The sequence below is a fragment of the Periophthalmus magnuspinnatus genome, chromosome 19, assembly GCF_009829125.3.
Source record: "Periophthalmus magnuspinnatus isolate fPerMag1 chromosome 19, fPerMag1.2.pri, whole genome shotgun sequence".
Classification (NCBI taxonomy): Eukaryota; Metazoa; Chordata; class Actinopteri; order Gobiiformes; family Gobiidae; genus Periophthalmus; species Periophthalmus magnuspinnatus.
In genome coordinates this window covers 4,610,724-4,638,327 of record NC_047144.1, presented here as the reverse complement: position 1 = coordinate 4,638,327, position 27,604 = coordinate 4,610,724, and the positions used below count along the sequence as shown (strand labels likewise).

General features: G+C 38.1%; 1 protein-coding gene across 3 annotated transcripts; it reads right to left on the bottom strand.

The window, feature by feature from the left end:
* Positions 1 to 8,877: 8,877 nt before the first annotated feature.
* Positions 8,878 to 25,183, bottom strand: tex2l (testis expressed 2, like). Of its 3 annotated transcripts, XM_055229634.1 has the most exons (13): positions 25,028 to 25,183; positions 23,090 to 23,130; positions 18,472 to 19,809; positions 16,776 to 16,976; positions 15,616 to 15,886; positions 14,822 to 15,054; positions 14,261 to 14,410; positions 14,066 to 14,165; positions 12,871 to 13,003; positions 11,304 to 11,444; positions 10,162 to 10,371; positions 9,966 to 10,086; positions 8,878 to 9,409 (listed from the first exon to the last, which is right to left on the bottom strand). In XM_055229634.1, the coding sequence occupies exons 3-13, from the start codon at positions 19,768 to 19,770 to the stop codon at positions 9,281 to 9,283; spliced, it is 2,988 nt and encodes a 995-aa protein (XP_055085609.1). In that variant the 5' UTR covers positions 19,771 to 19,809; positions 23,090 to 23,130; positions 25,028 to 25,183; the 3' UTR covers positions 8,878 to 9,280. The 3 variants fall into 3 exon arrangements, with proteins under 3 accessions (XP_055085609.1, XP_033840316.1, XP_055085610.1); XM_033984425.2 differs by lacking the exon at positions 23,090 to 23,130; XM_055229635.1 differs by lacking the exon at positions 23,090 to 23,130 and having other exon boundaries at positions 8,878 to 9,406.
* Between the last annotated feature and the right edge of the window lie 2,421 nt (positions 25,184 to 27,604).

The window sequence follows — 27,604 nt, the reverse complement described above, 5'->3', positions numbered from 1 at the left end:
CATATGTCTATTGTTTATATTGTTCATGGGTTAAAGAGGGTATTCCAAGAATAACATATATATATAGGCAAGGCAAGTTTATTTGTATAGCACAATTCGTACACAAAGTAATTCAAAGAACTTTACAGAATAAGAAGGACATTAAAATCATACAAATCAAATCTCAAATCATCATAAAATTACCATTAAAACAGAAAATGCAGAATAAAAACCTTTCACTCATATGCACAGCTAAACAGAACATTGTCAAAGTAGAGGCCCGTCTCACATCTTCATGAGACTGTTCCAGGTTTTAGCTGCAAAAAGCTGAAACGCTGATTCTCCATATTTAGTTATATATATATATATATATAATTATCTCGGCATAACTCATTAGATACTATGGATCAACATGTGTGACAGTTCTTTGTAAAACATGCATAGACTTTTGAGCTGTTTACTGAGCCATATCATGTAATATATGACATGTATGTGGGGACAGAAATATAGCCACACACTGTTCTAGTGGTGGAAAAAGTTAGTCATGTAAAAATACGGACACAGAAGCATGAAAATTGCTCAAGCCAAATTATCATTTCAAAAATTCCCATATACCAAACAGAAAAAAACAGGTACCTACTGTGAAATGCAGTCAAGTAGGATGAGGTACAGTATTGGTTTCAGGGAGCATGCTTTGAGTCTTTTGTGTCATTTAGACATATAATCTTCTGTGGAATTCCTTTCTTTCCACTTAAGTACTTAATCAAATGAGCAGAGGTCAGACAGTGATGAGCTTGAACACAATAAATGTTTACAGTTTCAGTGTAGTTAGCGCCTCCCTTCAGATAAATCAGTCAGTGTCCACCAGCAATCTGACCAGAACTGAAGAAGTGGCTTGGATGAACAGAGAAACGTCTTCACTCCTACAACAGTTTGTCCAGTTGACAGATTTCAACTTCGTCTTTTGCTGCTGTAGTATAAATTTTCAAAAATTCAAACTGTCAGTCATCAGTTAGTTCGGGTATGTGCGTCACATAAATAACTGTGGCAGGAATTTCTCATTATGCAGTTCCACCCAGGGACTATAGGCTTAATTATAAAGCCTATATGCAACAAAAGTAATGTGGCTCCTCCACATTCCAGCACGCAGCAAGACGCAGGTGTCACAATGTCAATACCATGATGTAAGTATTTTTAAAATGGTGGAGAGGACAGCTATAGTGTAAAAAGAAGAGAGGAAGTAATGACATCCAGCACATGGTCAAGACTGAAAGGTGAACTACACCCCTGAAGAGGCAGCAACCACAAACAACTGAAATCAGAAGTTTGCATACACTATATGAAAAGACACATATACTTTTTTCTCATCGACTGACATGAAATCAGACTTTTCCCGTTTTAGGTCAATTAGGATTAAGATTTATTTATTTTTTGCTGAATTCCAGACAATTTTTACTTTCTTCAAAGTCCGACATTTACACAGATTTCATTAGTATTTGATACCATTGCTTTTAAACTGTATGACTTGGGTTGTTGTGTATGTCCTTCCACAAGTTTCTCACAATAGCTGGCAAGAATTTTGGCCCATTCCTCCTGACAGAACTTGTGTAACTGATCCAAGATTGTAGGTTGCCTTGGTCGCACATGCCTTTTCAGATCTGCCCATACATCCTCAGTCCTTAAGCACTTTGTAACCGGTTTGGCAAATCACTGTCCATCTGGAAGACCCATTTGTGCCCAAGCTTTAACTTCCTGGCTGATGTCTTGAGATGTTGCTTCAGTATTTTCACATAATGTTCTTTTGTCATGATGCATCTATTTTGTGAAGTGCACCGTCCCTCCTGCAGCAAACAACCCCACAACAGTTGGGATGGCGTCCTCAGACTTACAAGATTCCACTTTTTTCCTCCAAATGTAACAATGCCAAACAGTTCAGTTTTTGTTGTCCGTGTGTGCATTTTCAAACTGTAATCTGGCTTTTGGAGTAATAGCTTCTTCCTGGCAGAGTGACCTTTCGACCCATGTCCAGGCTCGTAATGGTTCTATTTAACTGTGCATATGACTGAAAGTTGTTGTTTTTTTCTGCACTCTTCTCTTTTAATGTTAATTGCATGATTATTTGTGATTATTTATGTTTTGATTTGTTGTATTGTGATTTTAATTTCTTTCTAATTCTAATTTCTTTCTTTCAATTTCAAAGTGTAAAACACTTGAACTGACTTGAATTACTTTGCGTATGAATTTTGCTATACAAATAAACCTGCCTTGCCATGTCGGTACAGTCCTCGTTTCACTGTGGATAATGACACACTCTGACCAGCTTCAGCAGAATCTTCACAAGGACTTTTACTTTTGTTCTTGGGTTGATCTGCACATTTCAGACCAAAGCACGTTCATCTGTGGGACACAGATCACGTCTCCTTCCTGAGCAGTGTGATGGCTGGACATTCCCATGGTCTTTATATTTGTGTATAATTGTTTGAACAGATGAATGTGGCACCTTTAGGGGCCCAGACATTGCACCCAAGGATGAAACAGACTTGTGCACTGTTCATAATGCTCTTCCTGATATTTTGGCTAATTTCTTTTGACTTTCCCATGACATTACATAAAGAAGCAGTGTGTTTCAGGTGTGCCTTCAAATACATCCACAGGTGTGTCTGTAATTAACTCAAATGCTGTCAGTAAACCCGTCTGACGTCTGTATTTTCCAAAATTGGATGTTAACTGCTAACTCTGACGGAAGTAATGACAAATTGTCTAAAAATTGTCCTTCTCTCATTATTCTGGCATTTAGCAAATATAAATAATTTTGGTAACCTTAATTGACCTAAAACTGAAAAGTTTAGTCTGATTTCATGTCAGACAGTGAGAAAAAAGTGTATGTGTCATTTTATGGAGTGTATGTGAACTTCTGGTTTCAACTGTATGTGCACCATTGGTGAGCACACTCTGAGCAACTCCAAGCAAGACATGTTAGTGCCATGAACCATCTCACACTCTGAGGACTTCAGGGACCGGCCTCCTGCTGGTCCCAGAGTCAGGACTAAACATGGAGAATCAGAGTTTCAGTTTTATGCAGATAAAAACTGGAACAGTCCCCTGAAGATGTGAGACAGACCTCTACTTTGACAATGTTTAAACCCAGGCTTTAAACAGTTAATTTGTTCATTTTATGGTGATTATTTATGTTTTGATTTGTGTGGTTTGTGTTTCTCATTCTGTAAAACATGCTGAACTACATTGTGTAACAGTGCTCTTCAAATAAACTTGCCTCGCCTTGTTAAGTCTTGGCTTAGGGGAAAGCCATTTGACAACATGTGTACCATGTCCCAAACCTGCTATTAGTGACACTCAGAGCCAAATCTAACCTTTAGAAGCCCTAAGCAAAATCTGTCATCGAGGACTTTGCTACTTCAGTACTTGAAAAGTTTCAGTTCAAACTGCACAGTATTAGAGAGAAAAAATAGAAAAGACCGCTCTTGAGGTGAGTGATTTGTCCATCTCTGATTACAGATAAGAAACACATAAAAAACAAACAAACTGTGCAACAAACATACAGCTGGTTTTAATCCTATGTCCAGTTTTTACACTGTAATTTAATTGTCACTCGATGTATTTGGAATGCAGTATTCTGATAGGACTGTGTATTGGAATATGTTACAACAAAATACATTTTATTGCAAGTATTCAGTATTCTGTAACTAAATACATTTTCAAAGTATTCTTCCCATCATTGGTCATAAAGTGGACAATTAATCAGATTATTTTTTACAGAAATGGTTGACTTTAATGGCCAATGCTAAGACAAAAATCTGCAAAGTAACCCAAAAGTACAAATGTGAGTAGGGCGTGTGTGTTCACCGTGGCGAACGTGCAAGAATGTAACACAACTATTTGTTTGTTTTGTTACGGTCATCTAAACTTTTATGTAGCCTACTTTCTCTTTTGACATACTCACTCAACAGGACTTGGCTTCACAAACCATCTAATTTGTTTGAGCTAATAATAAGGTTGCCATAGAGATGCTGCTGTACACACTCAACAGTACAGTACGATGCAGCCAATGTGTAAGTGGCACTAACATTTAGCTAATGTCCCGTACCCACTTAAAAATGTATCTAGTTTTTTGTGTAGTTATTGTAATTTTGATCTTTAAAAACTGAACTTTGAAAGACTTTTAATTTCAACATGTACATCAAAGTTAATGCACCTGTCCAATGTTGTTCTTACATCCCAGATTCTATCAAACTACATAACTACATGTAAAATGACAGACAGACATGAATCAGGAACTATTGGGACTCAGGAGGCAGGGCCCTTTGCAGCTTGTGCAGTTTGTGCACAGGACGATGCGGCTCTGCTGACACTGAGCTCAGGAGAGCAGATAACTCCTCTTCTTAAAGATCAGAGCTGTTAGGTGCCAATGACTGTTTGTGTCAAAGTCATCCAACTCAATCAAAATCAAAACAAATCCTTCCCCTTATTGTTTGAACAAGTACTGCCACATTGCAACAAACCCCTTCTGTTGTAGAAAGGATGGTGCAAACTAATTAATTACACAAATTAATGAGTAGAGATGAGTAAAATCTGATAAAATCACATTAATTTACTGTCCTTATGGGTAAAATGTTATTTAGCAGGCCTTGTTAATATCTATGAGCTATGAAAAGCGCTGTAATACATTTTAATAATAATAATAATAATACATTTTATTTATAGGGCGCCTTTCTGGGCACTCAAGGTCACCTTACAATACAATATAATATACAATTTACAGACAGACAGATTTTGTATTGTAAGTGTTTTATGGAGAAAAAAGACATAAGAATTGGTTTTATGAAGGACCCTGCCAAAAAAGGCTCATAATGTTCTGGTCAGTGGGGATTTCCCTTGTTCAGTCACAGCTGACTAACTAAAGTCAAGTTAGTTTAACCTTACAGCAGGGACAGAGGGTGGAGATGTTTATATGTATGAAGGATTAGACTGATTGGAAATGGGACTCTAAACACTTCATGAGCAGTGTTGGGAAATAACTAAATACATGTACAGAAAATATGTATTCAGAGTATCAGAATATGCATTTTGAATAACTGATACGATTGATCATATTGATTTTTACAAAAATTGTTTACATTAATTTCAATGTTAAGACAAACACCTGATTATTAACCCTACAGTAGGAATGTGTGTGGATGACAGTGTGGTGAATGTGCAAGAATGTAACAATTATGTATTTATTTTGGTCATCTAAACTCGTACGACCTTTCATTTTTGACTTACTCACTAAACAGGAGTTGCCGGTCGATAACCATCTAATCTGTTGGAGCAGACAGTATGAGTGAAGTGTCTTGCCAAAGGACACAACACCACTATGAGACAGCATACTGTGATATACACTCAACAGTACAGTATAATGACACAGCCAAAAGTGATGCATTAAAGTGTAAACTCTTTGATGCATCAGTCCAATGTTTTCATGGCTATGACAGAGTATAGGGGTCACTAAACGTGTATTATGTGGGTGCTCCAAGAATAAAGTTGTAATATTTCGACAATAAAGTTATCATTTAATGAGAATAAAGTTGAAGTGAAAAAGTCATAATTTTACCAAAAATAAAGTTGACATTTAATGATTTAGGGCTCAATGGTGACCATTTAAAGCTATAGCTTATGTTAAAACAATATTATACATTTTTTTTCAAATTTACTGTATATGGTTCGACCGTGAATGAAAAATCTAAAAGATCAAAGAGTCTTTTTGCCTGACCACAGCCTGATAAAGTTTATAGGGTCTATAAATCATTTCATACTGTTAATGTCTACAGTTGAATACATAATAATTTGTGATAATTTGCTTTTACAGAGAAACCATAGTTGAATAATTAACTTCTTATAGTTACCCAATCTCCTATTTTATGGTTAGGTTCGGTCAGGAAATATATCATGTTTTAGTGTGAAGGAAGCTGCCACTGCTCTGTGGCACGTTTTATTACTCACACCTGAAAGCCGTAACAACATGGTTGTATAATAGGTAGAGCTAATGAAGCCACATGTATAACTCACTGGGTATTTATATCTTTGAACACCAGAAAAAAGTTGTGTAAAAACATGTGTCCTTACTCTCCTGCTTGTTTCCACAGAAATGTTGCCCATTTAGTGGAATGGTTGCAAGTTTCTTGTGATTCCCTTTACTTAATCCCTCATCCCATGTATATGAGCAAAATTTATCTTGTCAGGGAGCAGATATATTGCATAAGCAGCTCTTGAGCTCAAACCAGGTTTATAACTATTTGGATATAATTATAGTCTCATATTGTTTGAGGATCAGGGAGTGTACAGATAGCATTCATGTTTTTCTTAACTGGGAATTTTAATGTTAAGCAACTTTCACATTTTATAAACCATCTGATATGAAAAGCTTCCTCCATTTATTTTTAGACTTTTTGCCGTGCAAGTCTCATTTAACTAATTCAATTAAGTTCCGGATTGAATATTTCGTAACTTGCTTCCCAAATGTTGAAACGAGAGACTATAACTGGAAGGAACAGTGCTCTTAATGACAGACAGGTACAGTACAACAATAGGCTCTCTAGCGCTGCCCATGACTCATGCATCATTGTTGACATGTACAGTAGATACATTTCATTTAGTTTTTAAATAGTCCTGCACTGGTGTTTCATTCCCAAAATGAAATATTACACTATTTTCTGATATAACTTTTCGTCATTAAAAACATACCTGGAGTTGTGTTTTGTTTCTTTCACACATTTTTATCATTATCAAATTTATCATTTTCTTGTTTTTCTTTCAAACTGAAAACACTCCTTGTGTGTAATACAGAAAGTGCTCCACCTTCACTAGAATCATTTGGGTAATTTCAGCCCTGGATTTTCCAATCTCTACTGAATAAAAGGTAAAATGTTATATGACATCACAAGAAATGAAGCATTTTGAGCTTTGGAGCCAACAACAACTAGCATGATAATGTACACTTCCTGATTATCAGACAATTAAATGCTTTCTCATTAGGTCCAGCCAACATGCAGAGGGTGTATCTTGACCTCAAGAGCTACTTATACAGTATATTTGTGCTGGGGCAAGGCACATTTTGTTCAAATACAAGGGAATAAATTGGGCACAGGTCCTTTAATTGTCACATTATATTCTTGGCAAAGCATTATCTCATAGTGAAGTATCACACATGTTTGGTCACGTAACCAGCTGCTGCGGTTTGAGTAACTACCAGATATAGAGTACTTCCTTGTTAGTCAGTGTTCTTTGTCCAAACTATTATTAAAAGAGTGAGTCAAATTGAAAGGCACCACTTTTGATAAATATGACTGTTTCTTTAAAAACATGATGTAATGTAATGCAAAACTACCACAGCATTTCAAGCCTCTACACACTTATCCTGTTATTTTTAAGGCTACCATGAGATTTTTCCATGAGTGTCATTTAAATTACAGTATACAGTGTTTCGCTTTAGTTATTACTTTAAACAAATCTGCAATTAATTTTATGTGTTCTTAATATAACAAGTGTGTTATTATGTGCTTACAGTTAACTACATGCCACATGACTGTAACTTGATCAACCGCTGCAGCTGCCAAAACTTGGACACAATTAAGTCATGATGGTTTCATTTACCAGAAAGGGTCAAAAGAACAAAGAAATAGAAACAGGCTAAAGATCAGTCACCTGCTGCCTGGTTATATGGCTTTGTTCTTTATGTCATGTCTCGTCTACGGCTATGTCCTAAATAACAATGAACTAACACTTACAAGCACTTTGCCCAAGTTATGATCAATGTAGTGGTTTGAATAGAATGCATTTTTTTACAATGCCTTAGACTTTTTTTTCCTGTAATAACTTAAAACAACAGAAAATACTTTAGCTGGCAACAGAACCTGAAACGCAGCGAAATAGAAATCAGTTTGTAACCAGCTAAAAAACTATCTGCTAACGGTCACTCACTGAGCTGTATGAGCACTGAATTGATCACGTTTACATATCAAATTTGCATAATATATAGGCTCTTTAAAGGTACACTGCGTAACTTTTCTGGTGGAGGCTCTACCATGATCTTCAGGGAAATGTTACTGCTTAGACTAATGTTCCACACTATAGCATTAAAGTGGAACTAAACACTAAATAAACTTCATTTTGATACTAAACTCTACGTGCTGTTTAAAAAGCATTGTCTACTGTTCCTATTCCTTTTTAGGATTAGAGAAGCTGAGAGTCTGATTCTGACGTGTTAAAGATATAAAAAGATGAATACTGGGTAAATGAAATGGTCCAATGTAAATAAAGCTGACGCCATCTGATGTGTGAAGGCGGCGCGGTTTACTTACTGTTTAAATAGCATTGTCTACTGTTCCTAGTCATTTTTAGTCATTTTTGTGCTTTTTTTTTTTTAGTTTTTGTTCAAAAAACTGTCAATAACTGAGTAAGGGCTGCCTCCAGGAGCCATTGGAATTTGAAGTGCTACATGACATCACACAGAACTCCCTTGATTATAGCCAAGAGCTGGAGGACTGGAGAGACTGGAGGACTAAAACTCCCACTTTAGTCCTCCAGGTACTGCCCAAGTGTGCAGCTTTATTTGAAATGCATATTGTTGTTTGCAGAATTTAGGAGCTTAGTCCCAGTTTCAACACATCTATCTCAATAAAGACAATCAGGGACAGCATCAGACTAACTTACAGGTCAGATCTGTGGGGACTCGAGAGGTGCGCCTACTCCCAGTAAAAATGCATATATTTTGAGCATTAAAAAGACATGTATTTGAATGAATGCAAGATAGATGTTTGATACCATACTGTGGAACAATCAAAACAATAACACCTCCAAGGAGACAAGCATGTGGTGGACCTCCCACCAGAAAAGTTGCATAGTGCAGCTTTAATGCCAGATGCCCTCTGTTTTATGCAGACACATTTAAGATATGAAAAACATTGTAATGCTATAAAATAATTTCAATTGAAGTTTAATATTTTTTGTTCACATAAAATTACACTGACTTATATGTAAACATTAGCACCCATCTATGCACATAATCTCTTTTCTCTCTTGTAAACATTAGAAAAGATATCATTTAGTATAATTAGAGTGTAAGAAAACTGCCAGCTAAAAGGCTACAGCGTGTAATGTCCAGACTGCTGGTTCAGACATTGACAGAAGAATAGATTTTCTGCTCATTTCCAGTTGATATGTACTGGCTGCATACACTGGGGTTATCTTGACTGTTTGGGATTGTTTTAAAACTGTGATTGCATTGATAATTAACACAGAGGCACTAGTGGGACTGGTCTCCGCCCATGGGGGTCTTCTGGATGGGCTCTGTGGAGGAGCTGTGAGGCTGCTGCAGGCCACAGTGCATCAGGGGCACACAGATGTCATCCATGTTGGGGAAAACAAACACCTTCTGGAAAATAAAATGAAAGAAATGTTTAAAGTGACAGATAAACCTGGTTATTTCCCACACTTCAAAAAGTTGTGGTCGTTAGATTCAGTGTTCATGTGAGAATATTTTACAGGTTACAAGAAACTGAAATAATAAAATAAATTTGCCAGTTGGGTAAGTAAATAAAACCTAACCTCATTTGAAATATAAAGATGTGTATTGAAACCCGTCAGAAAACATTTTGAAAGAAGTGAATTTATTTTTGGTTCTTCTAGTAAATAAATCTTAAAGGTGGACTATGTAACCTTTCTCATGGTGAATGCAGCAACGGGTTGTCTTCTTCAAGGTATTTTTAGCAATAAAATACCTGTAATTGAATAAATGCAAGATAAAACATTCCAGGCAAAGTAATAACATCTCCTTAGACGCAAGCAGGTGGCATATCCCCCACCACAAAAGTTAATCTAAAATTAAGCATAATTGTGGATAAGTGGATTCAAGTACCGGTAATTGTAGCTGCCTCACACCTCCTATGCAATGAACCTCACATGATGAAAATGGTCTGTTTTGTATTCACCTGAAACTCTTCTTGTAGTTTCTTTTCGATCCACTCTGTCACATGGCAGAAAGTCACCTCACGCTCCCCAAGTTTAGGACGCACATGAAGATCCAACTTGGGCGGAGAGCAGAAGCTGTACCTAAATGACATTCATGAACTCAGTCTGTGTAATATACTCCATGGATACAACATGTTCTTTTGGCAAGTCATTTACCATATCCGGTCAGTAGGGGGCGGCGGTACGTTGACGACTAGTGCCCCCGACAGCTCCTGGACCTCCACAGTGAGCAGCAGAGGCGTGTTGGACATCTCCTCAAACTTCTTCTTAATAAACTCATTTTCCGCCGCCTTCTGGAAATACTTGGACTTGGCGATTTTGTCTACAAATCTCAAAATCTTCCTCCCGGTCTTACCGCCCCCCACACTGTGAAAAAAGATTAGAGAAGCTGAGAGTCTGATTCTGATGTACTAAAGATATAAAAAGATGAATATGGGTATCCAATGTAAATAAAGCTGGCGCCATCTGGAGTGTGAAGGCGGCACTGTTTACTTGTTCTGCTTTGGGAAATGGGTATTGCAGCAGGAGGGAGAAGTCACATTTCTATAATAATGTTAAGCTGATGATGATGACTCAATGTCTGAAATTAACCAAGCAACAAAGTAAGCAGCCCAATCCAAAGAATACACAAGTGCTCCAAACAGCTGATGAGTAACTTTTTTTTTTTAATGATCTTTTCAACAAGTTTCTTTTATACAGCTAGGGAAGCCATAGGAACCAGTATTTTATTTTTTTTTGCCTTTTACTCCTCCTGTCACAATCACCCAAATTTGCATGGTGTATATTATTAGGTCTACTGTAGAGAACAATGTGGGTAAAGTGTCGAACAATGTGGGTAAAGTGTCTTGCTCAAGGACATATTTACAGTACACATACAGGAAAGATGTCAATCTGGGAATGTTCACCCTTTGCTCAATAAAAACTGTTTACAATATTATCTGAAATAGTAACATATACACAGTGCCTTTTAAGTGTATTTTAGCATTTGTTCAGGGACAAATGGATAAATAATAGGTGTTTTGACTAATTCTGGTAGATTTTCAATAATGTTAATGTACCCTGTTAAATAGATAGACAGATAGACATTTATACTTCAAAACTATTACTAGAAACATGATTCAAATATGGATCACTTGTGCCACCACAGCTGCAGTATTCACATGTATATTCATTAATAAATACTTTTAACTCCTAACAAATATACTACTGCTACTTGCAGCGCTATGAATATACTTTATAAACTAAATACAAAATCATACAGAAAGTTGTCCTTAACGTGAGACAGCTTTGGTGCTTACCCTTCGTTGGTTGCTGTGGAAGGTCCCTTGTCTCCCACAGGCCCCTGAGGCTCAGACAGTAGTAGCTCTTCTTCATCAGACGATCCAGCACTGGAGGACTCCTCATCACTGTCTGCTAACACACTGAGGACTGGTCTACACCTGGACACAACAACATTACAGTATAAAATAAACACACAAATGTACACAGCATAAGCCCAAATCCTCTCAAAGCCTGTAGAGATAGTTATGGCATCTTCTTAATGTTTTATAATCAGGGTTTATGCTGGTTTCAACAAACCAAATTTAATGCCTTCCATGAACTTTTTAATTCAGTATTTTAATGCTATTAACAGATGCAGAAAGAAAGACATTTAAACTTTATCTTATCAAAGTTACTGTTTTGTAACCACTCTGTTAAACAGCAGAATGAGAACCCATAGATATGTATTAATGCAAAACATTTATAAAGCTTATTTATTGCAATGCAATGTAATTGAACCTAACGCCACTAAATATAATTTGCATTAGGGATCAATGCATTTGTTGAAAATGTTTCCACCTAAAATGACAGACATCTAATGAAAAGGGAAAATGAAACGCCAAAGCTCTCTGGATAACTCCTTCATTAACAGTTCACATGATCAGAGCCTGATCCAGTGAACTTGGTTTCCGTGATGTGAGAGAGCCAAAGAGGGTTGTGGCTTGCCGGACACGCATCACATCGGAGTGGCAGCTTTTCTGCTCTGAGTCCAAGGTTTCACAAGTGTGTCTCCACATCGGATCTCAAGGCACCAGTTCATCTCGTGCGCTCTGCCTCTCTGGCTCGGAGTGTGCCTCTCCAGCTCGAAGTTAAACCTCTCTAATCCTACTCTCGAATCATGACAGCAAGAACCCCAGGGATAACTTCCCGCCAGTGGGAAATAAACATCTTGGCACAACTGTCTATGTTTTAATGCCACTTGTAATTATATTTAATTGTTTGTAATGGTTTTTAATGTTTTTTTTTATATTGACAAAATCCATTTAATTACTTTTAACTTTTTTAATGCCCCACGGAAACCCAGAAAATAGGGATGTGACAATACCCATGACCCTCTATGATGGACTGCAAATAATATATCAAATTGCAAGGTCCTATTTGCTCTGCTTCAGTACCATCAACATGAACAGAACATCCCAATTTTAGTATATGCTGTGGCATCTTGTGACTCTAGGAAGAGCAAATTCTTCCTTACATTGTCAAATAATTGTAAATTTGAAGTCCTTGCTGTTCCCTAAATCTGAATAACAATGAAGATTTTTACTAGTAAAGGTGCTCTCCTTATTAGATTTGAGTTTTTGGGTTTACAGTCAGAACATGGCTGCTGAAACTGGATGTCTGTAAGTGTAAGTTACCATAGAGATGTTTCCTCTAGTTTTATTTATAGCCTACTGCATCTTTGTTTTCAGTGAGTAGTTTACAATCCATAATATCTTTTACAAAATGACATTACAGTAAGTACGGTACGGTTAGCTGGCAGTTTTCTTACGGTACGGTACGGTAGTTTTGAAAAAGTGTTGATTTGTAGTTATTTTAAATACTAACCGTGAAGTTTTTGTATGCGGTGTGAATTCTGCTTCTTGACTTCCTTCTTTTCCCAGTTTGAAAAGGTTAAACTTGGTCTGAAGGGTCATCTGTAACCCACCATTGTAGACAAGCTGCAACTCCAACCACAGCCCTGCAAATATAAGGCAACACATTACATCAATTTATATAAAAGAAATTACCATTTGACACACAGGCTGATTAAAAACATACTGTGATTAATGCATGTTAAAATGCTGCACGTATGATCAGACCTACACCAAGCACTGAAATGTGGAACAGGATAATCGCTGGAGGAGAGTTGTATAACAGTAAACTAGACGCACATGGAGAGGGATCTACAAAAACAACTGTACAACCATGAGATCAGCCACATGCTAACACGTTAAATCCCCTGGTCATTTGGAGCAGCGGTCAGATCCTGATTTTTAACACTCAGGCCAATATGCTGTGGATATGAGAGGCCAGGGTTAAATAACAGTGTGATGTAGATTACAGCTCTTTAACAGTGTCTGGCCCAGCCTTGGATGTGCATTGCTGTAATAATCACAACAGCAACATGTCTGCACATGGCTGTCTATAAATGTGCAGGGGATTTAGCTGCTTTTCATGTCCTATTTTTAAATGACATGTAATAGGGTTTATTGTTTTTTGCATTAACAACTTTGCACATTGGCACTAGGGCACAAACAATTCTTTGTCTCTAGGCTTTCAACAATATACCAATTCAACTGCTGAATTAGACAACGCTCTTGATTTCCAGCTGTTGGGTTAGGACCGAAAAGACTGAAGGTTCAATATTATTTGTGTCAAATGAAAACGTCTGCTTATTATGGCGAGTTTCCAGAGTGATTTGAATTAATGTGTGCTCTCACATTAGCCTTGAAGCACTGGGTCTGAGGGTCTGCAGAAAGAATTCTCAAGAAGTCTACTTCCTGGACACATGCGTGAAATATGTTCCCTCATTCAGTTGTTGTTGTTGTCATGTGAAAATATTTCAGATTGAATTGGCTTATTTTATATGAAATTACACACTTGTAAGAATGAGTCTTTCCCAGCAGCCAAGAACAGTATGAGCTAAGACAAGATTTCAGGCACCCTCTGGGTGATGGTTACACCCTCAATCTACTTAATGTTTATTGATATTTAGGTAATTGTTGCCAAATTATTACTGTACAAAATACATTAAACAGACCTCGAGGGTTGATCTCAGGTTTAGAAGTTGCTGTGATAAGAGGCATAGACGTGCCCAGATCCATCTCTGTGACAGTCAGTTCATTCATGAAGTAAGGCAACTGTAAAACAGATGTTACACACACAATGTAATGCACAATGTTAAAATGCCATTGTTCATAAGATTCCAGATAATGTACAAAGCTTATATACACACTCTGATAGTGCTGAGCTTCTTCTGGATCTTGGTGGAAACCATGTCAGCGTAGTACTTCTCTCGCAGAAAGTCCCAAAAGATTCGACCAATCAGACCATTTATCCATGCAGTTTGGCCTTTCTCAGGGCGCTCTGCTACATCACAGGTACACTGCACAATGGACAGAGGACAGTCAAATACACTTCATAAATATTGCACTGTGATATTTACAGACAAAATGTATTCATGTGCTCAATTACTTTTTAGCAGAAGTGGGTATAGTAGCCAATTTTTTTTACGAAAGTAAAAGATATTTGATAATTATTACTCTTGTGAAATTAGTGACCAAATAAAAGTAAAAACATATTTTTATAACAGAAAGTCTTTTTTAAGGCATAACATTTCACTATAAAGTAACATGGGGAACACTCCATACTAAATGTATTACGTAAAATTTTTGCAGCTCTCAAAGTGGCACTTGTCATCCTACCATAAGCCCTGGCCTTTAGGTTAAGAAGCGGTACGTTACAAGACCTTAAGGAATATATTAAAACATAAAAATCTGTTGTATTTATTATGTACTTCTGCAGTGCTGCTAGCTCCAGGGCTCCAGAGTGGCGTTAGCTCAGCCGCACACAGGAGCTGGCTCATGTAGCTGTGGTAGTTGAGGGCTGGCTGGGCCCTGATGCTGCTGTGGCTGCTCTGTGGCATCGGTGTTGGGACAGGGACTGGGGGGGTGGAGGGGTCCTCTTCACTGCCGACTCTGCTGGAGCCTCTACTGCTCACAACTGTATGTAGGGGTGCACGGACATCACCTGGACAGATAAATGCAATGTAATTAGGGAAGCTCAGAGACAAGTGACCAATGACAGAAGTTAGAAATGAGTTGTTCTATAGAGGCAACAGTTTGTCAGTTTACATATTAATCACTGCATATACTATACATATTATAACTGAATGCTTACCGTTGGCTACTATTTAACATTGACCTAATACTTTTCCACTGAATTAGTTCCAAAGAATTGACTGATCCAAAGCAAATAATTTAAATAAAGACTACTGACAGAGGCCTCGAGTACTGAAAAATTGTACTTAAGAGTAAAGTTACTTCAAAATAATATTGCTGAAGTAGAAGTACAAGGTAGTGGTGGTAGTGGTGTATTTGGTTCTGTGTAGATACAAGTGTTTGGAGATGACGAGAGCCAAGGTGACGTTTTTCTCAGAACTCACCCACTACTCAGACCAGTGTTTCCACTCAAAAGAGATTGAAATGCCAAGAACTGGAGCATATAATCCATAATCCACACATAAGTATCATGTGTAGGGCGCCTCCTCTAGTAGCCTTCTCTTGACTAACGCATTCACTTGCCACATACCCGATCTGCCCACGCATCTGTCGGCCTCCCTCTCCCCGTGCGCTTCTTCTGACGCCAGCAGAAAATGACGGTACCACTCCTCCTTCTCTCTCCCCGTGCGTCCGAACAGGTACAGAGTGAAGGGATTTGGAGTAAGTGGTTGTTCAATGGTGTCCTCCTCTGACCAGGCCTCGGTCTGTAGGGAGCTGCCGCCCTCGCTCAGCTGCAGACACAGGGGATACTTTGGGTTCCACTGCCTCTTCTGGGCCAGCACAGAAGGCAGCAGGAAAACCTTTAGGGAAGAAAAGCACGGTTTGTATCGCCAAAACTAACAGATGGTATGGCCCATTTGAGAATCATCAAAACAATAATGCTGAAGTTATAATTACCAAATGGGCTATTTATCTGAAAAATATAACGGCATCACCTGCACTGTTTAAAATAACAAACAAAGAGCATCATTTTGTGTTCACGCTTTAACCTAAAATATAAGTCATAACTACTATTTATTTTTATTTGGCCAATATTGAAGAACAACAATTGTCAGAGCTTACAGGCTGTATAAGTGATCAAGACAAAACTCCATGACCTTTTTGTAGCACAGGAATGAACGTTGTGTGATGTGAGTGAAATATTCAAAATAATAATAATAATAAAATAGATCTAATAAATAATAACACTCATGTCTTGATTGAGGTCTGTGCTCTGTGGATAGTTCATTTACATGCATATTTTTTTATTTTCTCACGGGGGGTCCGCCATCTGCTTGTCTCTATGTACTGTAGATGTCATTTCGTTGCTTGGAACGTTCCACAGAATGGGATTAAACTTCTCCACCTCCATTAACACAAGCAAGTGGTTCCACTAGGCTCAGTTACAGATCAGATCTATGGAGAGGCAACCCTGCTCACAGTGAGAATGCATGTATTTCAAGGTACTTTTGACCTTTGAATAAGATAAATTATGTTTAATGCTATACAGTGGAACATTCTAGAAAAAGCAACAACATTTCCATGAAGACAAGAAAGTGGCAGTCCCCCTGCGAGAAAGTTACACAATGCACATTTAAGATATAAATAAACTCTGTGGTGTATAGTGGTTCTTTTTCAGCTTACTCTGACTGTTCCTGTTTGCCTTGGTCAGCTGTGAGACTGGCTGTAGATTGTTTGTTTTGTTCTTACCTTGCTGTTTGTGAGGTGAAAGCAGCGTGTTTTCATAAAGGCTGCGTCAGGCAGCCTCTCTCCGTACGTGGCTCGCCGGCTGATGTTGTTTCGTGGGGAGTGCAGGCACAGACAGGAGCCCTCCAGAGTGGCAAACACAGAGTGAGACTGAGAGGGGTGGTAGGTCTCTGGGTCGTATTCATACACCTCATTCATCCAGCCCTGTAGAGAAACAAGACAGTATGAATTTACACTAGACTGGGAATTCACATGCAAAGACATGTGTCTGATACAGTGCTGGAAATGAGGGACTACGCTACATGCAATCAAGTAATCAGACATTATTTTGTCAGAAAATAGACTTCCATAAAATCATAAAATACCATGATAACTATACTGTACTTAGTCAATACATAGAGGCTAATGGGTTATGGCTATTGGTAGGTTTCCGGTGACATCACAACATTTTACAGGCCAATAATAATTAATACAGATAGGAGACAGGTAAAATGTAAGGTCTTGTACCTAGTCACTAATAGAAATGATCAAAAATTGGTCAAAATTTGTGAATTTACATTTTGGATATTTCATGGCAAAGTACAATGTAATGAATAGGGAAAAAATGTCTCTCACCCTCTGGGAATATGACATCATCACATTTTAAAATCTTAAAACCACATTTTCTTTTGGCTAATTCCTTTATTCAGTTCATGGTTTGGCAATTTATGGGTTCTAAAGCCAGATGCCCTCCCTGGCTACTGTAAACATGGCAGGATAAGGTGGGTGTCTTACCCAGGGATACTGCTATTGCTACACTATTACTGCCATCAGTCAGCCCAGTATAAATTATATATGAAAAATATATCTTGAAGAAATTACCGATGCAAGGATAGCACACCACTTACCATGAGTAAGGCTAATTTCTGAGTTTGAAATGACATAACAGCATTCTACACTATAGGTATATAATATGTAATACAGATAAGGGCAGCTAGATATTGATAAAATGCAAGTGTTCAATGTAATAGACACTAGTCACTAATAGAAATGATCAGGTTCAACATTTGTGCATTTACCCTTTAGATGTTATGAGAAAACCATGTAAACAATAAGAACACCTGTCTCTTGGTCTCATCTGGGACTATACCATCATCACATTCTAAAACCTGAAAAACACCAATAATTAATCTCTGCTATTCTGAGCCTGATGTGAGGTACACGATCTATGCTCTGTGCCATCCAAACTTATTATTATTATTACCTTTTCTGACTTTGTCCAACTCACTTCCAATGAGGAGAGCTGGGACATAAATCCACTCAACCATAAACATATCATAAAAAAGCAATCTACTGAATAAACAAGCCCAATGAATACTGTCTAAAAGCTGTTATTCTTCCATACACACACAGACAGAAACATTCAAAGGAAGATTCCAGGCAAAGCAATAACAGCGTAGCGTTTCTACAATATTATTAGCAGACACTAGAAGGTTAGACGACTGAGGCTACTGGCCAATTACACATTTGCAAACCAACACCAAAAATCCTCACGGCCAAATTAAGATATATCAAATTACAGTATTATATGCAGAATTGTAATAGTTATCCCCAGAATTTCTTTTCACACATTCTGAAAGGTTGTTTATTAGTTATGTATGGAGACAAGGTGATAAATAAAAGGTGACAATTTATTCCCTCTAAGTGTACTTATTTTTACCTTCAGGGTGTCAGACTCAGTCCTTACAGTGGCACCTGTTAGAATAGCCTCTCCGAGCAGGTTGTGTGTTTTCCGACGTTTACGGTCCACACAATTTGACCTGCTTGTACTCAATCTGATTAGCAAGAGTCCAATCAAGAAGCCCAAAGCTACGCCGAATGCCATGCCAGAGAAGTACGGACCCAGCGGCAATATGAAGTATCCATACGAGAGAACGCCAATGCAAAACAAACTCATGTGTGGGAGGGGGGTACTCATAATTGGGGGTTCGTCCGGGATAGGATAAGAATCTGAAACTGATATTTGCACCACATCATCATCAGTAAAGACTTCTAGCTCTTCGTCTTTTTGGTGATCCCGATTGTGGTGAAAGGGACATGTCTTGTGATGTTGCCTAAAAGGTGGCCATTCAAAAACATGTGGAATATCGTCCGATCTTTTTGCACTCTTTCCCGGTGACTCGACAAAACTTGAATCCGTGCTACCGTCCTGTGCCATGCTTCTAGAGAGAACCGGTTGTTTTTTCTGGTTGTGCTTAGGACTACCTCCGCTCTCCTCCCGCATGATCTTCTGAAACATGCTACTGAGGGAATGTTCATGAACTGCTTCCGAAAACTTCCTTTTGGTGTCTTCAAGCTCCATTTTGAAGAAGCTGCCTTTCCCGCCCTCACCACTAGGGGACAGCGCACATGGGGACGGCGGCGCGGTGCGGGAGTCACCATTGCTCCGTTTTTTTGGTTGAGTCAGCTGTTTCCAGAGGTGCAGGTTGAGTCGGGAGTCCGATTTTGATTGCGATATCTCGGGTTCTGATCTGGAGATTTCCGTTGAGATTGATTTGACAAGATTTAGCAGGGGTTTCGGTCGAAGTGTTGCACCTTCTTTTATTTCAAGCTCAGAGGAAAGAGACTTGACCAGGCTGGTCAATGGGCGGTGCGTTGGGGATGAGGGCCCTGGGGACAGAAAGCTAGTACCGGAGCAGTTTCCCAAAGAGCTAGGGGTTGAAGAAGATTGTGGGACGTGGCAAGGTGGAGCGTGGAGCAATAGATCGTCATTTACGGAAAGCTGGCGTTCTTTGGTGAGAGAAATAGTTGGGTAATCCTCATCCAGGGAAAAGATTAGCTCGCTCGAGTCCAAGCTGTCCCACTCCCCTTCTGTCCCCGTCAGCTGGATGACAATGCCCCGAGGGACGTGTCTCTTGGTCCCATTGGTGCTGGCACTCTTGGGAGACAGGGTGGGGGGTATGGCGTGGGACTCCCGGACCTCCCTTTCTCCGGGCCTGTTTGGTCCACTGGCCGCCATTTGGACTTTACATCACAGGCTCAAGCCATTGAAGAAATACTGAAAAGAAAAAAAGACACATAGGTCAGTTACTGTACAAAAAGGCAAACTTACAATTATGTTTTTATCTGTGAGCAACCGTGAACAAACAAATAACACATTCAAAGTGGTTGTACCCATTATTGTCATGCCATAAAAGCAGAAATTGTTTTGACCTAGTACAGAGATATTGGCGCTGATACTGAAAAATTATCTGGGTCGGGTATTGGTATCATGATTGGGGCTTTAATTGGATGCAATAAGACATTTATAAGAGCCTTAAGACAGCTGCAGTACATCCAGAACGCTGCTGCTCGGGTCCTGACTAGAACCAGGAAGTACGAGCACATAAGTGCTGTGCTCAGGTCTCTGCACTGGCTTCCTGGAGCTCAAAGAATAGACTTTAAAGCAGCTCTGCTTGTGTATAAGTCTCTCCATGGCCTGGGTCCAAAGTACATCTCCGACATGTTAGAGCCATATGAACCATCTCACACTTCAGGGACCGGCCTCCTGCTGGTGCCCAGAGTCCGGACTAAACATGGGGAATCAGTGTTTAAGTTTTATGCAGCTAAAACCTGGAACAGTCTCCTGAAGATGTGAGACAGGCCTCTACTTTGACAATGTTTAAATCCAGGCTCAAAACTGTTCTGTTTAGCTGTGCATACGACTGAAAGGTTTTTATTCTGCACTCTTCTCTTTTAATGGTAATTTTATGATGATTATTTGTGATTATTTATGTTTTCATTTGCGTGATTTTAATGTCTTTCTTATTCTGTAAATCACTTTGAATTACCTTGTGTACGAATTGTGCTATACAAATAAACTTGCCTTGCTTTGCCATTTTAAAGACTGGAACGTCTAATAATGTTTCAACTTTTAATCATACAAAGCTGTTCAATTGTTATTTGAAGGATAAATAACAGTCACTTTGATAACTGTGTGTTTTTAGGTGAAAAAAGGATATTCTGGGTCCCTAGATTGGTATTAATATCAGACACTTATAAAAGTATTGATATCGGAACTGAAAAAGCTGGATCAGTGCAGTCCTTATCTAAATGTAGGGATGCTAGTTGTTGTTAGTATAAAAAAAATTTGGATGCTACAATTGAGATAAAAACATGACTGACAATTTTGTATAGTAAAAATCATGTAGAGGAGCTTAAATTTTCAACTGCTTTTTGGGTCAAATAAATTGTTATTTATAAAAGTTATTTATAAGCAGCAATTATGTCACATTTTTGGTCTATCCTATTCAGCTGCATGGCATTCTAACAAACTTTTTGATTATGTTGTATCCGTCAGTGAGCTACATACATTTACATTTAAAAGACTGGAGATCTGAGCCAGTCTCATTACCACCTCTCCTATAGCCGAACCCCTTTAGACGCACGTATAAATAGAAATGCAATATTCCCCCCAAATGAGGCACAAAGTGGGTCAGGTTGTTACGTCAATCTATTTTATGAAACACAACTAAGAAACAGATGGTAAAAGTACTGATACATGCAATTTATCACATGGAAACTTGACTTTAATACTAAGGAATAGACTAGTCCTAGAGATCCATGGGCGTACACTGGTCTATGTGGTCTCATGCTTATTCAGATACAGCTCAAGATCATTCTAAAAGTATTCAGAAAAGCTTCATTTCTGCCCGATGAATGTGACTTTTTTAGTACCGATACCTGCTCAAATAAGTATCTAGTTTCAATATTATTTTTTTGAATCAATTAGTATCTGATTTTCAACCCTACTGGCTAATTTGTGGTATATTAGTCTAATTTACCCGCTTCTTTAATGATCAACAAGCCACAACCTCTCTTTCTGATGTCTTCAAATACTTCTGAAGAAATCCTTATGTAATACTGCAATGAATAGTGAGGGGACTTCAAAGTAACCCCTACAGAGTAAAAAGCACTGCCCTTTTTCAATGCGACCGCCAACCGACTGTCATAACGCTATTAAAGCAGCAAGCATGCACAAAATAAGGTCTGAAAAGAGCATTGTTGCATCAAAACGTGTACAATTTTTGGCTACTCTACCCACCTCTGCGCACACGGCACTGGGATGGGCTTAGGACACAATAGGCACCAGGGTCTCTGTGGGTCAAGTGCCCCGCGACTTAAAGCCTACCTCGCTGACTGGTTTACGTAACTGTATTATGCAGCGTCGTGTGGCACTGTTTCAACCAATTCCACAGCAGCTGGTGGATTCTGACTAATCTGCTCTCGCCCCAAAATGGACGGTGGGGAGATAAAGCTCACAGACACACAAACGGACGGCATTTAGAGCCACGGGAGCTTTGCGCAATATTGGGAGTGAAGCCAGGAGAGCCGCGCTGCCAAAATACATATTAATAAAGGCCCATGACAAAAGGCTAGGTAGGTCGTGTGTGCTATTTTGAAAGATTTTTCTATTTGTGACGGACTTTTAGTTAATAATAATAATAATGAGTCATTTCTAAGTGGTATATTAAAAGTGCACTATGTAACATGGCACCTGCTGGTCTCCATGGAGATTTTTTTTTTTTGCTTTGCCTGGGACATTCTACATATTAGCATTAAATAAACCTATTTATCTCACGTTTATTCAAATACAGATGTTTTAATTGCAAAAATGCCCCTTGAAATATTTGCATTCTACTGTGAGCGGGAACGCCTCTCCACAGATTAGACCAGTAACTTGACCTGGTGGTGCTACCTGTTTGTCTTCATAGATATAGATAAATTTAATGTCATACTGTTTTAGGCAACATCTTCAAAAAGACAGGCAAATGTCATGATACTAAATTTTCAAACTCAATTTCGATACTAAGGAATAGACTTGATACTCAATATCGATTTTGATAATACGTAATATTCAACAATAAATACCGGTAATAGCACATTTTATATTACTATGTGATCTTATATCTGCATAATCCCTTAGTCGTCCAGGTAGGTTCATAGTGGTCCATGGGTGTATACTTGTCTATGTGTCTTATACTTGCTCTGATACAGCTCAAGATCATTCTAAAGCTCATTCTAAAGCTTAACTTCTGTCCTGTGAATGTGACTTTTTTAGTATTGATAGCTGCTAAAATTAGTAGCTAGTTTTTGTATAGATTAGTATCTGATTTTTGATTCTTTTGACAACCCTACCTTAAATTTAATGAATCAATGACAGTGAATCCCAAGGCTTGTGTAAAAATGGTCATTATGACTGACTCAATGTAATGATGTACACCTGTTTTCCCAAATCTGTATAAAATGCAAATAAACTGATCAATATCTGAAGTAAACAAAATGTGAAAGTGACTCACAAGGCCAAGGAATCGACTCCACGTCTCCCAATGACAAATGCCTGGTGGTAAGTGAGGAGTGTATGTTAAAAGGCATGTGCGATAACGTTTAATACTTAATTCAGATTGTATGGAATAAATTATTATTTTTTATCATTTTAAGTATGGATAAAAATGTAGTGTACTTCCTAGCGATACCTGTGCACGGACAAAATTAGTTTGGAGTAGGGCAAGAATAATTGGGAATTTGACAAGCATCTTCTCACCAGAAATATTTTCTTACCTAGGGAAAATGAAATGTCTGTAAGTTTTGTAAGTATTTGCTCTTTCACTTACTCAGCTTACCCAGAAGCACAGAGAAACAAGAGTATCATGGTGGAAATTTGGAAAATGTAACTCCAAAACACATTTAGAGGTGAACTAAGTCATTTTTCTTCATGTCACAATAGAGATGTTATTGGAATGTCTTACAGTAGGGCATTAAACTTCCATATCTCCATGGAGACAAGCAGGTGACATCCAAGGCAAGTTACAATTCAGATCTGTTAAGAGGTGTCCCTGCTCACAGTAAGAACAGCATGATTTTCGAGGTATTTATTCTAGCAATACAAAAATATTTAACTGAATTCATTGATAATGCCATAAGTTTAATGCCTTATTACGAAAACATTCTGGACAAAACAATAATATCTCTATGGAGAAAAAGCAGATAGCTGACCTGCCACTAGAAAGTTACACCTTTAAATAAGTCATAAAATTAGCTGTAAAAACAAGAGCGCTGTGTGACTAGATTTAAAAATGCAGAGCTGGCCTGAATGTGTTAAGTGTTAGTGTGACTGTAGCACTGATGCAGCACACATCTGCTCCTGTGCTACTGCGACTCTCAAAACTATTTAGATTCTTACACAGTCAGCACAGCACATCATACTGTGAGAGACCTTTAGTTTCGATGTTTTGAACCCCCTGATCAAAAACTAACACTAACCAGCCCAGATTAACATAAATGCAGGGTTTTACTGTTAAATCTGACAAATCACTCCCAGTCGGATTAGAGGCTAAACCAACATTTGGAGACTGTGTCCATCCTTGCATGTCTCTCACACTAGTTATTAGCTCAGTAACTTTCAAAGGGGTTTAACTGATGTGTAATGTTATGTTACACAATGAATGAAACGAAAAACACACTCAGTTTAAAACAAAGCTTATTGGACTGTCTAATTGAAAAATCGGGTTTAATTTGTAGAGCAAATCTTGAACTCAGATTGAGCTCAGATTATTGTCTTGACTCGACAGAGCAGATTCAAAGTCATGACTCTTGGAGCACTACAGCCTTATATGTTTGTTTCTTTTGAATTTCACTGATATAATGGAATTAATATGTTTAAGTCATTTTAATGCTCATTTATACTGATTATGTTTATAATTGATACAGTCACATGGTACTTTGGATCCCAGTGTTTAATGGGATTTCTACTTTGTTGGATATCATCACAGCAAATTAAAACATACCAATGAATGAGACACCAACCAGTGTACTTGTGAGAAACAGGGTGTATTACAAACTGCTGTATCAGATGTTATAATAATTAAAGTCTCAACATTTTAAAATATTTTTAGTTTAAATAATACAAACTCAAATACATTGCAGTGATAGAAAAATGAAAAACTTGTCTTAAAGTGTTAAATACAAATCGTACTTTAAATTGGCCATGGGCAAGAATAAAATGGGGGGAAACCTGTCCACAGACCTACATTTCCGAGAATGTGTTGTGATGTCCTTATGTTGTAAAGTCTAAAGTGACACACTCAGAGCAATAACATGCTCCAGCGACAGAGACCTCACAGAGCACTGATTATAGGTCAAGCGCACTTTGAGTGCACTGTGGTGTAATTAATAGACACCCATTCATGAAGAGTACACAGATACGAGGATATAAGTAAAAGAGGCTTTTTACTTACCCATAATAACAGAGGAGGGAGATGTGCGAGCTGCTCCAGAGCTGTCTGCAGTTAAGTGTGTCTCCATTAGCGATGGGAGCCCTGTGCGTGGATGCTCCTCCTCCTCTGTCTCTCTCTGTCTCTCTCTCTCTCTGCCCGTCAGTCAGGACCTTGCCGCTCTCGTCCATTGCCTGTATCCAGATGTGTCATGTGCTATTGAGAATCACAGCTCCCAAAGTGATTATGAAAACTGTGGTTGTCCTGCGCACTAATCCAGATTACAACTCCTGCAACCCCAACACCCCCCGCAGTACATGCAGTATGTACACTAACAGTGACTCTTTAATTGCTGCGGTCACAGATCCACAGCACCTAATAGCAGCTGTACTGAACTGTGTCTATTTCTGTTGACATCTCAATCTCACTTTACTGCAGATTACATCGGATTATACATTGTTAAATTCATCAGCACCAAGTAACAATATGGTGCCTTTAGATTCCCCCCAGAACATCACAAAAATCAACTGCTTACAAGTTATCGTGTACCATGTATAAAAATTCAACAAACCACCACTAAAAAAGAAGTAATACATGTCAAAATGAATTAGGGTTGTCAAAAGTATCAAAAACCTGATTCTAAAACTAGTATCAAAACTAGATAGTAGGGGCTGTAAATGCAGTTCACCATGGAATAGTTTGATTTTTTGTTCATTAAAATAGACTGCAACATATGGTGCGGACAAAGCGTGAAACAACAAAATACAAGATAGATCATTTCTACTAAATATATATCTAGAGGTTTTTCCTTGGCAATGGCTGGAGCGGGAAGTGGTATTTCCAAGTGTTTTTTACACCTATTCTGTTCAAATCTGTCTTCTGTGCCGTTAACCCATCTATGAGCCAGTATGTGGAGCATGAAATACATTTGTGAATTCACTAGCTCTGCCTTGGCCCACATAACGCCCACTGGAAGTCCTAGAAATGACAACATGAGGAAGAGGGCACCGCAGCCGGGCCAGGAGACAAATAAGCCCCATCCATCACTGACTGTTACGACTCTACTTAAGCAACTGATCCTCCCATCTTTGACCTAAAGCCTGGACAAGGAGATTCAGAGCGAGTCTAGCCATTGGTACAACAATACAGTATTATATTAACATAGATGTGATGGAGTAATTTTTGGTGTTCTTAAAATGTTAGTGTCATTCTGTACATGTGTGTTGGAATGAAATGGGGGAGCAAACTAAAACCTGCGTAAATATTAGTTCAATTTTACAAGAATTATTAAAATGCAAGTAATATGAGATGGTAGTTTTATTTGATTTGTGGCAATCTGAAGAATAAATAAAGCCGTATTGATTATATGGTTGAGCTCTGCCAAATTTCAGCAACAAAACAAACTTATTATTTAGTGCTGGGGTTAACTATCTGGTTTCATGTACAAATAATATGCCACAAAATGACACAGTATTGATGTCACATTGGCTTATTTTGTTGGCTTATTATATATAGTACATGATAACCTTTGTTGCTGTATTTCTATGTACATTTCATTGTATTGTGCATTAGTGTAGATGTGTCTAATTTATTGAATTTTCACTCCAGATCGAAATCTGGCCATATCTAATTGCCCATGCTATCATTAAAGAAGACATATTGTGTGTTTTTTTTTTGTGTTACCTAGTATTTGAGCTACAGATGAATAGATCCTTATCATTTTTTTGGTGTAAACTACAATATAGATGTAAAAGAGCTTAATAATAGAAAAAGGCCCATTGATTTCCTGTTCAAAACTGCAGAAATCATGTCAGTGTAAAAATCACTGGCGGCTATGTGATATTTTAAAACCCTGCGCATATGATCTTGAGTCTGAATTTTTCAAATAATCACGAAGGATGTGGGCAGAAATATTGAGTAGGATTACTAGGAAACACTGATATGACAAGGTTAAAATGAATTTAGATAATATCAGTGCCGTGCGAAAAGTATAATTCTAGACTTCTCTAATTTGACTCCAAATGGCTCATTATGGACTTAATATGTAAAATAAATACACTAATTTGCAATTTGTTTGTATAAAAAGTGGCGTTATTAAAATGTTTTTGACAAAATATTGATGTCCACCCAAAGTCTGCTTGCCTACCCATAAAAGTCACTGCACACTATTGGATAATATGTGGAAAAATGTAAATTTAAAAGAAAAATTTAAAAAAATTAAAAGTCTGTATAGTTTATGTTCAGGAAATAGGTATAAAAATGTCATATGTCCCCTATACATCAATGCATTTCTTCTGTTGCACTAAGTAATAGAAAAATCGGCTTTATATCATCAGAAGAAATACGTCATTCTTCTTCCTTAAAATTCTTGCACTTTAACACACTTCCTCGTGAAAATCTCCACACTCTTATCTCTGTAGGTTTAATCACTACTTTACATATAAACTAAACCCACACGGCAATTATATAACCTATAATTAGCACATGGCGACGCATATCCCTATCTATATGTCATGCTAATTACGCCACCATTACTTAATATGAGGGCTAAGGTGGATTTGGGAGAAAGCTCTAAGTGCCTCTAGTACTCCTACTCTATAC

What these genes read in the sequence shown, in the direction of transcription:
- tex2l (XM_055229634.1), bottom strand. Translation starts at nt 19,770, where the DNA reads ATGGCGGCCAGTGGACCAAACAGGCCCGGAGAAAGGGAGGTCCGGGAG. An exon ending in GAGCTAGCAGCACTGCAGAA is followed by an intron (nt 14,411 to 14,821) that starts GTACATAATAAA and finishes TCCATTGTGCAG; the next exon opens with TGTACCTGTGATGTAGCAGA. An exon ending in CCCCCTACTGACCGGATATG is followed by an intron (nt 10,087 to 10,161) that starts GTAAATGACTTG and finishes AATGTCATTTAG; the next exon opens with GTACAGCTTCTGCTCTCCGC.